At 34.9% G+C, this 13,025-nt stretch overlaps 1 protein-coding gene across 7 annotated transcripts in view; it reads right to left on the bottom strand.

The window, feature by feature from the left end:
• LOC125063402 overlaps positions 1-13,025 on the bottom strand; it is a 63,410-nt gene that overhangs the window by 30,091 nt on the left and 20,294 nt on the right. For 6 of the 7 annotated variants that reach the window (XR_007119512.1, XM_047669827.1, XM_047669826.1 and 3 more), the window contains 4 exons: positions 4,717-4,913; positions 3,879-4,047; positions 3,082-3,267; positions 2,238-2,484 (listed from right to left, as the gene is read on the bottom strand). Coding sequence is in view for 6 of the 7 variants with exons in the window: in XM_047669827.1 (XP_047525783.1) it covers positions 2,238-2,484; positions 3,082-3,267; positions 3,879-4,047; positions 4,717-4,913 (799 nt within the window). In the remaining variant the exon portion in view is untranslated. Of the gene's footprint in view, positions 1-2,237; positions 2,485-3,081; positions 3,268-3,878; positions 4,048-4,716; positions 4,914-8,858; positions 9,088-13,025 lie in introns of all 7 variants that reach the window. The other variant, XM_047669832.1, reaches the window with a different exon arrangement.

Below are 13,025 nucleotides of genomic sequence, written 5' to 3' on the forward strand. Positions count from 1 at the left end.
AGAGTGATTGTTTTCAGAATAATCCTGTGTCGCTACAACCCTAAATGGCAGTGTAACTTTAATTCTGGAAGCATTACCTCGCGATTGCGATACTTATTCGTTGAGCGAGGAAATCACCTGCTCTGCGATTCTGTAACTCACTTTTCTGAAAAGGTGGGAGCTTGTAGTTTATTGTTTATTAGAATGCCAAATGATAAATTGACTGCTTCACGACTGATTTGAGAGCGACCGCCGATGCGAAAACCGCTGTGTGAGTTCGAAAAGTGAGTTACAGAATCGCAGGGCAGCTCTGGGGTATCTCTATCTAGCGATACCCCAATGTCTTTAATTAGCGCCTGTGCACTTAAATCTCACTCCCCTACAGTCTCTACCCCAAAGGGAACAAAATCAAAGTACTAAAAATAAATTTAGAATGTATAACATTGATTTTTATAGAACATTCCTTCAACTCACTAAATAAAGTTTTTCGCTTTAACAAATTATTAAACCTGTCTCCATACCGTACCAGAATAAACATTGTAATATAGGAAAACGTGTTATATTTTGGAACAATAAAAAACGTCCAAAACACTAGCCTTTTTTTAATAGCGTACGGGACTTGCCTACGGGACGCCCAAAAAGGGCAGTGTCAAAGCCCATGTACACCCATTTATGTTGGTACGTTGCCGGCCTTTGAGGGAAGACTATGCTCTTATTTTAATAAATGGAGTTACAACTCCAACTATTTAACCAAAATGGGTGTCCATCTCTCCCAGGGAAGACCCTATCGGGAGTCGATTCTACATTTCGCTAGTACGCAAAAAAATCTCTTGTAAAGCGGAATTCCAGCCATCAAAGTGATGCGGATGAAATTTTCTGTTAAAACCGTTGGTACGGTGATGAAACGAGACAGCTGAGGGATCACTACAAACAACTTTCAGACTACAGTACTTGGAGTAAATTAATAAGCTCTCATGACATCGATAGGTTCTTTTCAATTTTTTAATATCCTATCAAAAAGGTGGCGAAATAAAAAAATGCATAAAAAATAAAACAAAATTTTATAAAAGCAATAAATTTATTTGCACTTAACCATAAGAAACATAAATTAGAAAAAAAACGAAATAAAATTAACAGGAACAAAATTTTCCCTATTACAAAATAAAATCGAGTGTTCTCCAAACGAAATACAAAATTAAAAAAATACACTTAAAAAAACACACATGTTCTAAGAATGAAAAATAACAAAATATATTTTAACAAAAACAAATTCTTAAACGTAACGATTCCCCATTTAATAAATTATTGTTAACGTTAAAACGTTAGCAATATTTAACTAATATCTAAATAAATAACTGTACAAGTTAAAACTTATAAGCGAGTTAAATTAATGGAATGTATTGTAAACTATAACTATTATATATATTATAGTGGAGTATAAAAACTCAGTAAAAGCTTTCCATAGATAAAAACTTTCACTTGAAGACTGCACTGCATATTGGTGTACGGATAGGAAAATGAATAAAAATCTTGATTGATTTTCTAGCTATCATGCTGACGCTACTATTTAGATCACTTTTCTATCAGTTCACCTTCAGGTGGAGTTAAAGTACCGACTTAATTCGTTTTTGAGATGGTAATAACAAAAATGAAAACAAAATGTCATAAAATCCGAGTGCTCTGTTATGTTAAGTCACTGTCAACTGTCAACTCTCAAAATTCTTAAGTTTTGACTTCGCAGTAGACGTCTTAGAATACTTTGATTATTTTGATAATGAGGGTAGATCGCAAAATAAAACTGCTTATATAAAAACAGTTGTTAAAGTAATTAATCGGTGAATTTTGAATAACTAGGTCTATTCTAGCACCAATTTTTGCTAAATTTTAAATTCATTTACCGAAAATATAACCAAAAGTGACTAGTTAGGTAGGTATCTTGTGGAATCGGCTTTTATTAGAGTGCTTTTATCATATACAAATATGGCATGTATATATATTTTGTATCAATATATTAAAAACTAATATTATTTAAATTAATTTTTAGTTTATTTGATTTACAGTATAGAATGTATTAAAAAGTAATATAATTTAAGCTATTTTTAGTCCAAAAAGTACAAAAATAAGTTGGCGGGTAGTTTGAAAAAACTTTTACTAAATTGGAATATAATATTCGTTGAAATCGCGCGTTCTCTATTTAAAAGCCGATACCAAGACAATTCCAAAAATAAATTCGTCTAAACGATGATGCCATTACCGACCTCTTTGGAGAAGGTGACTTGCGGAAGATGCAGTTTGCGTCTATCAAGGGATTGGCTGGTTGATGAGCAGGCAGTTGGCGGTCTTGCAGCCGCTGGTGACGTTAGGGCAGCTCTTGGAGACCTGGGGGGAGGTGGGGTGGACTCGGCAACGGACGGTATAGTCACTTGAGCTAGACGTGGTCGCACTCCTACGCCATTTTGTGGAACCCGTCTGAAGGTTTCTATGTTAAGGGTTTGGCCTGCTGATCTATGGACAAATTTTAAAATTAGTTAATCATATTTTGACGTGATAACGTCCTATAATTCGATGGAGCCGGCTGCACGCACGAAAAAACATGACGCATGCGGCGTTACCTCGCTATGAGGCGTTCCATTTAAGGCTTGAAGTGCAAGCGAGAGCGCGGAACGAGCGACAAAGAGGCACAATCGGCCGTTGCGTTCGGCAGCGTTCGTTCGTTAAAAAATTGACATAATTGTAATTATGCGTACAAATAAATGTAACTTAATCAATTTAATTGTGATTTCCAGTTACCTCCTTTATATCCATACAAAATATCTATCAAAAAAAGTCAAATTAAAATTTTCTTATGAAAAATGCAACCATTCCATAAGTATTTTCTTATGACGTTGTCACGTTCAACTATCGTCAGTAAACCGACTTTACAGACAGCCGATTTATTTATAGTATTTTAGTACAAAATATGGAAGTAATCATAATATATTAAAAAGCGATGCATTCGAGCTACTATGAAAAATATTATCAGCAAAAAGCAGATGTATTTCTCTTTAGATTATATTTAGAAACTTTTGAAAGCTCTCTTGAGAAGAGAATGTATGTACTTACTTAACTAGATTCCGTACTTCCTCTTCGGACGCCGTCACAACATTTTTGTTACCAACAAATACGATGTAATCCCCTGCTCTGAGACCCGCTCGTTCTGCTGATCCTCCAGCCGCGACCCTCTCGATTTTCGGGGGCCTCGTCCACACCACGGTGAAACCAAAGCCACCCGCTGAACCACGAGCCAATCTGTGAAGAGACATTTTAAATGAATAGGAGAAATATTACATTAGCTAGAGTCCTTCGTAATCTTTCATTTCCCGGTTTCTTCGTGTTATTTTAATAAAGGTACTAATTTTATAATATCATTCATTCTGTTACATAAAAATTTTGATGTTTTTATGTAATGTGTGGTTTTCTATTTTCTTTATTCTTAAACCGCAGTCGTTTTACCATTCTAAAATGTCGACAGAAGTATTATACAACTATTGTTCATCAAATTTATTTTCTTACGATCTAATATAAAAACTAAGTTAATTTCATTAGAGCAGTGTTGGCCTAGTGGCTTCAGCGTGTGATTCTTATCTTTGAGGTCGTAGGTTCGATCCCCGGCTGTGCACTTTCCTTCTATGCGCATTTAACACTAACTGTAACGGTAAAGGAAAACTTCGTGAGGAAACCGGCTTGCCTTAGACTCAAAAAAGTCGACGGCGTGTGTCAGGAGACTGATCACCTATTTGACTATTAAATTGACAAATGATCATGAAACTGATATAGAAATCTGAGGCCCAGACCTAAAAAGGTTGTAGCTGATTAATTTTTAGGTTAAATTCATGTAAACTTCGTTATTTGTATCTTACTTTCTAGTCGTCGTAAATGGCGTCCTTCCATTTCTCTGTGCCCGTCTGGGTGCTGCTGGGTCTTCAGGAGGGTCCAGCTCCAGGTATCGTAGGAAGAGGTGCTCATCGGCCTCTCTTTGCAACGCGGCTGCCACCTGTGCCTGACTTGCGGATGGACCGTTGGCAACACCTGCAATTATTAAAACCTACATTAGTATATGATTGAATATTTGTATAACTAGCGGACCCGACAGACGTTGTCCTGCATGATATTTCATGCGATTAGGATATTAAACAAAGTATGAAAGTACCGACTGCAGTGCCATCTGCCGGGCTGATTTGTGACTCTAAACCATCCAGGACCACCCAAACGCATACAAAAAAAAATTCATATCATTCCAGCCGTTTAAGAGGATCTTAGTGACATGTACTGTAGTAGTATTAGTAGTAGTATGTAAGCGATCTTAATCAAACTGCACACGGTGTGCAAATTTGATTGAAATCGATTAAGTAGTTTAGGAGTCCATAGCGGACAAACAACGTGACGCGTAATTTATATACATTAAGATATATTTAGTTTTTTACTAACACAGAGTAACAAGTACTTTGTTTAATTCCATCAACGTATTTAACGAATAATCGTTATTTAAAAAATCTGCTTTAATTGTTTTTATTTATAGAACTGTTAATGCAGAGTTGGACATTACTTTTCTGAACGCGGGAAAAATGTATGAAATAATTGTGGAAATTGAGTTCATTTTGAAAAGAAATCTTCAGTTCAGGTTTCAGTGTTTAACAAAATTCTATACAATGAACAGGTAAGGGCGATGCGACAATTCATATTAGTTGCCCAACCTACCTTTATCAGTATTCTCTTTAGCGTCATTTGTGCTTGTCTCTGTATTGTCCGTAGCCATTTTGCGGCGATCCTCAGTCACGCGACATGCGTCATGCGCCTGACCTCGACCTGACGACTGTAGGAAGTACGTGCCAGATATGTCACTTTTAATAACATCTTTTAATGGGAACGAGATACATCCTAGAAACTCGCTCCTCCTGTAACAAGGAGAATCCATACTTTAAACGTCGAACTTGCGAACGAAAAGTAGGGTTTAAAAATATCATTACATAGATATGCAATACTTTATAATTAACACTTTAAATATGGAACGTGTATTTGTTTTATTTTTATTACTCTTTAATGTATAATATTCTAATGTTACGATATTTGTAAAAATGTGAGGAACATGTATAGTGTATACTAACAATAATTGACCTATCCGCTGCATTGCTTAATTTGTAAGTAATACTTTTTTTTGTATAGTAGTTTTATTCTAGGAGTACATTGTCTTCACATATAATTATTTAACTAATGTATACAAAATATTGTAAACCTATTTAAAAAGAGTAAGTGTGGAGTTTCTTGCCCATTCTTCTCCATACGAAACCTTTTAGAAGGGGCAACTAGAATCATATTTATATATTATTTGACGATCAAAAGTGCCATTTAGGTGGTTTAATTGAAATAAATGATTGACTTGGCTTGAAATTTATTTTTACATTTATAGTTTTTGGTTCGCCATGCAAATCCAATTCATTACGAAGAATACGTAAAAGAAATTCTAACGAACATAAAGAATTCTTCGTCTTAAAACATTGTTTAGAGTCTAGACCAGTGCTTCGCAACGTGGGGCCCACGCCCCACATGGGGGCAATTTGGGGGGCAATTCGAAAATTTATAATTTTTTAAATAATTATTTGTTACTTCCTAAAACCTACCATAAAAAAATTTTATGTGAGCTATTCAATTTTAGATATTAAAAGTTATGTATGGGGCATAAGAATTTTGGAAATAGAAAGGTGGGGCATGGCACAAAAAGGTTGGGAAACACTGGTTTATACGAGAATAGAACAGATATTTATAGATCCACGCCTGAAGGATCAATTGGAGTTTTGTGTATTCAGTTTAACAGTCTTTGACGTCACAAGCCCAACCCGAAGTCTAAAATATACAAAGTGTATTGATAGATGTTAATGACACTTTTCTCTGTTCTCCGTGTTTAAAAATCTCTTAACATTCTGTTAGCAAATATTATATGAAACTTTCAGTATTTTTTTGATTAGGTTGATTTTCCATTATTATGCTAAATTATTTAATAAATGTCTCGGAATGTTGATATAAGCACTAAGTATATCTCACTATCACAAACAAATATACAGTGTTTACAATTTTTTAACCTCCATGGTAATAATAAAAACAATAAAAAGAAAATTTAATTTAAAAAAAAGTTTGGTCCCTGTGGCAGTGTAACTTTAACGCTGGCAGCATTTCCTCGCTGTATTGCGATATTATTCGTTGAGCGAGGAAAGCACTAGCTCTGGGGTCACCGGTACTTTCTAACAGACACCAACTTAAATCTTTAATTAGCGCCTGTGCACTTGAACCCCACGGCCCAAGGGTTTACTCCTAAGGGAACAAAATCGGAGATGGAGGATAGACTCTATATTTGAGCGGTCTTTTATTTTCCGCCTACTCTGCGGCCGCCCCAGCTTTTTTGCTTGTCCGAGGGAGGTGAGTCGGGGCAAGTTCGTACCACAGAAGTAACATCCCATCCCAAAGCCTGTCCCGTCTTCCAAGGGATCAACGATATCCCATCCGGCCACTTGTCATCGTCTCACTATCATCTAATAAATAAAATTCTCGTGTCACAATGTTCGTTCCCATACTCCTTTGAAACGTTTCGACCGATTCTTATGAAATTTTTTATGCATATTCAGTAAGTCTGAGAATCGGCTACTATCTATCTTTCAAACCCATAAGTGATAAGGAGTGGACCCCAAAAAAAAATTTTTTTTTATTATGTGACACTAAAAAATACATAGGTACACACCTAAATTTTCACCCCTCTACGATCAACCCCTATTTTTTAGTATAGTAGATAGTTAGTTTTATTGAAGTAAAAAAATGTTTCCTAGAAATAATGTACATGGGAAAACAACGTTTGCCGGCTCAGCTAGTATTTTATGAATTTCATATTTGTCTGAAATTTTTCATTCAAGGACAGACATTGACAAAGGCTGTGCCATCTAATATTCTTGATGGGTCCTGGTAATCTGTTATAAAAGAATTCGTTGCTATAACGATGAAAATGTGTTATGTTGATGTTATTTTGACACATGAGGAGAATGTGATTAATGGGTTTTTGATCTCAAGTTGTCTGTGCGGAAGAAGCGTCGTGGGATTTGAGGTCACAAGTGCTATTACGTTTTTTATAACACTGATACGTCATTATAGTAATCTTGACACTTAATAGAAAAAAAATAAAAGTCTATGATTTTTTTGGAATTATGAAATGACATTTTCAGCATTTCAGCCACGTCTGTTCTCTTTCGCATAGGCTCTATTTCTAAATATATAAAATTGTAGTGTCACAATGTTCGTTATACTCCTCCGAAACGGCTCGACCGATTCTTATGCCTATTCAGTAAGTCTGAGAATCGGCTAATATCTATCTTTCAAATCCCTAAATTTTTTAATTTTTAATTTTTTAGATAACATTTTTGTTTTTATTTTTTGTGATACAGCATACAAAAATACATACAACCCTTAATTTTCACCCCTTTATGATCAACCCCTATTTTTTATTACAGTAGATAGTTATTTTTATTTAACTAAAATAATGTCTCCTAGAAATAATATACATTGCAAAACGACGTTTGCCGGGTCAGCTAGTATTTTTATACAAATATGTATTAAGTCTCGTCATCCACTTCATTGGTTCTTTAGACAGATTCTTATGCCTCACAGATCGTCGTTATCACGTAATATTGAATACTAGAAAACGCTTTGAATTATGTGATCTCCTGAAAATCCGTACGTAACTCATATGAATTATTTATACAGGTCTTTGACCCTTGCATGTCTAGCCAGCACTTGCATGCATCAATAGTTCAACAGGCAAGGGTAAATTTTCTTTGACCTTGCCTGGTTAATACGATAATTTCCAAGTACGCCATTTCAGCAATATCAAAAGTTTTGCAATATGCTGTCTTGAATCTTGTATGTTTTGGAAGTCTCTGGCTTTGAAACTTTCGTGTGTATATGTTACATACATGCTTTATGAATAAGCTCAGTCGGAAGACTTGTTACGTAAACAATTGATGACATTTCCTTTCTTCATTGTAATTCATTTATATTTACATGACTAAAATTATCATTTTACCAAATGTGGCAAATTCTACTGTCTATTTCCGCCAATACCCAATTCTCTCTTGCTATTCCAACGCTTGAACATAGATAAGCTCTTTAGTCTAATTTCCGTTCAGTTTCGACAATGTTAAGTTAATGAATCTATTATATAGTTTATTCAACTGATTGTTCAAAGCCGCTTTCAAAATAACATGCACATTTATTTTACGAAACATTTTGATGACGTTTTAAAACGTCGTAAGAGAGAAAACCCGCTCCTACGAATAGCTATGGTGGTCTCCAGACTTATAGCAGATATACCAATGGCTGCACAACCTTTTAGCTCTGGGCCTCAGATTTCTCTATGAGTTCCGTAATCATTTTTAAAAGGCAAGTAGGTGATCAAACTTCTGTGCCATACACCGTATACTTTTTGGGTTTCCTCACGATGTTTTCTTTCACAGCATGAGCTAGTGTTAAGACGCACATCAAACTCCATTGGTGCAGTCGGTGATCGAACCTACGCCAGGGATGAGAGGCAAACGTGGAAACCACTAGGCCAACACTGATTTCAAATCCTAAATTCCTTGAAACACTTTGTAGAATACATCTAGTAAACAACACAAACTTGGTATAGGTACATCTTTCCAACATTCAAAACATTCTTATATTAACATTGATCACAACACATCTATAGGCCGGTGCCTGGGGACACTAAGCTTCTAAGCATGCAAGGGCTGCCTCAAAGCCTTTCTTCCACGAGGTGCATCCATGCCAACTAGAGTGACTGGGGACAGCAAGAGGGCACTTACTGACTGTGATGTCACTCTTCTACACTCTCCTTTGTATCGTTAATCTCAACTGGTAGGCTGTTCTTTCTATCTCTAGTTTCGGGAGGATCCCATTCGGGCAAGCTATTCTTTCGGGATAAGAAGTTTTTATGGGCATGCTGGTGGGAACAGTGCTGTCTCGGTTCCTCTTCGCGTCGTGGGTGACTCAGTCCGGCGACGGTTTGTGAGATGAATGACATGGTTATATGAACTGAAATTTGAGTTCTTTTTAATATATGTTAATCAATGGAGATGTTGGTCGTCGATAATGAAAGGTAAATTCAATAATTAAAATAAAATAAATCAGTGGCGCTACAACCTCTTTAGGTCTGGGATTAGATTTCCGAAGCTGTTTCATGATCATATTTCAATCTAATAGGCAAGTAGGTGATCAGCCTCTAGTGCCTGACACACTGACCGTCGACTTTTTTGGGTCTAAGACATGTCGGTTTCCTCACGATGTTTTCCTTCACCCTTCGAGCGAATGTTAAATGCGCACATAGAAAGAAAGCCCACTGGTGCATAGCCGGGAATCGAACGTACGACCTCAGGGATGAGAGTCGCACGCCACTAGGCCAACACTGCTCTAGTAATGAGTGTATTTCTGTAATTTAATAAGGAAAATATACTTATTAGTTATTTAAAAAACACTGCGAACAAATAGCCGTCGACACGCGATCATAAGAAATTGCCTTTTATTGACGAGGGTTTTCCGTGTGGAAATTGTATACAATTTTCAAGATCTTTGAAAGTTTTTCTTTGTTTTTCTAACTCAATACTATAATGTTTTCCTATTGTTTGTAAATTGGTATGGTTTTATATAGGAGCTTATTATAAATGTTCCCGCTTAGTTTATATAACCACGAGTTGTTTAACGCAGAAAGAAGGATTGGAAGCTTTTAAAATTTTGATAGAAAATTAACTTTATGTTTAATATGTAAGGATTTCGAAACTTTATCCCAATAATGTAAAATGAAATTTAGACATGGAAATTGGGTGGAAAAGACAAAAAAAAGGATCATAATAACCTGGAAATTCAAAATCTGATTGTGCAATTCTTTACTTAGTATGGAAGCCAGAAATGCAATAACTTTTAATTGTATTTGTACTTTATAAGTTAATAATTAACTTAGTAATTTATTTCTTTTTAAAACATCAATATTATGTACGAAATACATTTAATATATATAATTACTCGTACATACTAAACTCTTTACTTTAAAACACAAGTATGCCATAAAACTGGCGCCTATAGTGACAAAATTGTTTCATTTATCGTGTCATTTGTCAAAGAATGTTAGGATGAATTACGAGTATATGGCCGTGTGCCAAGAATCTTTCACACTTAAAAGAGAACACACTTGAAGCTACGAATTATAAGCACTAAATGTAATGTTTTGAATTAAAATTATGTCTTAATAAAAGATCATAACGCCACAAATATCTTTCAGAAAAAATATAAAAAGAAAAATCTTTGGTATTGTAAAGATTTCGTGGTTCATATTATCTTTGTGTTTTCGACCTAAATTTGTTAAAAGACGTAAATAAATTCAACGTAAAATTCAAAAGCAATTTAAATTTAACTTCTCTTTGAAAACTCTTTCAAAATCTCTTCATTTATAACACTGCATCGCAGTACAGAAAAGCTGTAAGCGCAATCATTTGTATAAACAAAAGAGCATCTTCACAAAGCCCTCACATTCAAGATCATGACGTCACAGGACGTCCCACTTCCCACACTCGAGAACTGGGCCACTGCTAATGGAACCGGGGGCAGAAGTCACGAGTTTTCACGCGAACTATATCCACCCTTAGTGTAACTGTCGTGGTAATTATTTTCACTCGGCATATTCTAAATATCTATTTAAAATGTCAACAGTGATAATTAAAGAAATCAAATTAATTAATTATTGTTATATGATTATTAAATCACTGCTTAGGGATTTAATTAAGAAAATTTTAATAATTAGGCTTCATAATCTGAAAAGTCTATCGTATGGATATCACTCTAGTAAAAGATACCTTTATATATATTAATCTTCACTAGTACAGAGGAACAGAACAAAGCAGTATTGGCCTTGTGGCTTCAGCGTGCGACTCTCATACCTGAGGTCGTAGGTTCGATCCCCCGCGGTGCACCAATGGACTTTCTTTCTATGTGCACATTTAACATTTGCTCGAACGGTGAAGGAAAACATCGTGAGGAAACCGACATGTCTTAGACCCAAAAAGTCGATGGCGTGTGTCACTGGAGGCTGATCACCTACCTGCCTATTAGATTTAAAAATGATCATGAAACAGATTCAGAAATCTGAGGCCAAGACCTAAAGAGGCTGTAGTGCCACTGATTTATTTTTAGTACAAAGGAAAGTGTATTTTTGGATGTTTATAACAAATTTGTTATTTTTTGAAAAATGTTTATTATTTTAAGTTCATTCGATATAAAGTTCTCGTAAAAGCGACACAGACAAACACAATTTGCCGCAGTCACCTTCAGTCAAGGCCCTTTGACTTTTAATTATAACTTGCGGTTCTAAATGTTAACTGTACTGCGCTTCAATTACATAAGCGACGGACAGACACTTTATAAATTGACATTTCCAACTAAAAGCTTCTGTTAAATTAATCCGATTCAAATTACTGCTAACATTGTAATTCCTTTGTATAGATGTTCCGACTAATCGAACCTTATTTTTATGTCTTCTAAATAAAATTGTTGTCGAAAGAAAGATAATGTACCATATATATTAAGGTTGTATTTATATATTAACAAACATTGAAAAATGACCGGAAACTAAACGCCGGAAACAGGATATCACCACTTAGTGCAGCTAGTTTTTTATATTTAAGCCCGGACTATTTCGTAGTATCAGTTTTAAACTTCATGCAGAATTATAAAACTACGTCATGAGAAATATAAATATTCTTATGAATGTTTTATTTACTTTTATGTTGAAAAGCTTAGTATGTAAGCTCTGCGTTACTCTAATTAAGGGCGTTATGACTGCGGTTTGACCTGATTTAAATCACTCTTGTATACACTATATTTTATCTAACATTCTAAAGGAACTCGAATGAATTTACAAACTCATAAATTCACCGTTTATAAGGCAGGGAAATAATTTTTTATGTCTTTTAGACAATTAAATCTAATATATAAAATTCTCGTGTCGCGGTGTTTGTAGTTAAACTCCTCCGAAACGGCTTGACTGATTCTCATGAAATTTTGTGTGCATATTGGGTATGCCTTAGAATCGGACAACATCTATTTTTCATCCCTAAATGTTAAGGGTAGTCCATCCCAATTTTTTTTTAAATTTTTAGATAAATTTTATTTTTATTTTTTTATGATTAAAACATTAAAAAATACATACAACCCCTAATTTTCACCCCTCTACGATCAACTAGTATTTTTTATTATAAATGATATACATGGAAAAACGACGTTTGTCAGGTCAGCTAGTATATTATAAACTTAGTATTTAATAACCCCGAGTGAAAAGTCATAATTCAGCGTCGTCAGTCACCTAATGGTGCTATCAGCCAACTCCAGTGGCTTCCCCAACGAAATAATGCCTTTGTTTACGATACAGCGTTGGCCCATGTTTAACTAACACTTTATGGGTAGTAAAACCACTGTATCGTAAAAAGGGGCTTGACAGTGTTACCGAGGGCTGGAAATGTAAGTAAAGATCAATGAAATTAAATCTTTTGGTAATTTTCTAACCATTTTTCGCTTTAAAATGAAACTCAAAGTTAGTTCCTATGTAGGGTAAGATTTATAATTGAAAAATAGCGCTCAGTATTGTCACTTACTAATTTGACACATTTGTCAGTGCTCATTGTACTCTGATTAAATATAATATTTCCCTAAATGTCTATAATTGTGCTACGTCGTAGCATGTATCTCGTAGCAGGCTTACGAAGCTCAATTAAATATGTGTGCAATGTTAGCATTTAGGTTACGTAGGATAAATAGTAATAAGCTGTTTAAATTTTTCTAGAACTCTTGAAATTAATTAATTAATAAAATAACGCTTTTAATAAAATTATATAATGAGCTGTAGAAATCATAATGATAAAACGTTCAAATTTGGCTACAATGTTCACCGAAGGGTAAATCAAATCCCACATTGTTGGTATTGTTTC

The sequence above is a fragment of the Pieris napi genome, chromosome 3 (genome assembly GCF_905475465.1).
Source record: "Pieris napi chromosome 3, ilPieNapi1.2, whole genome shotgun sequence".
NCBI lineage: Eukaryota > Metazoa > Arthropoda > Insecta > Lepidoptera > Pieridae > Pieris > Pieris napi.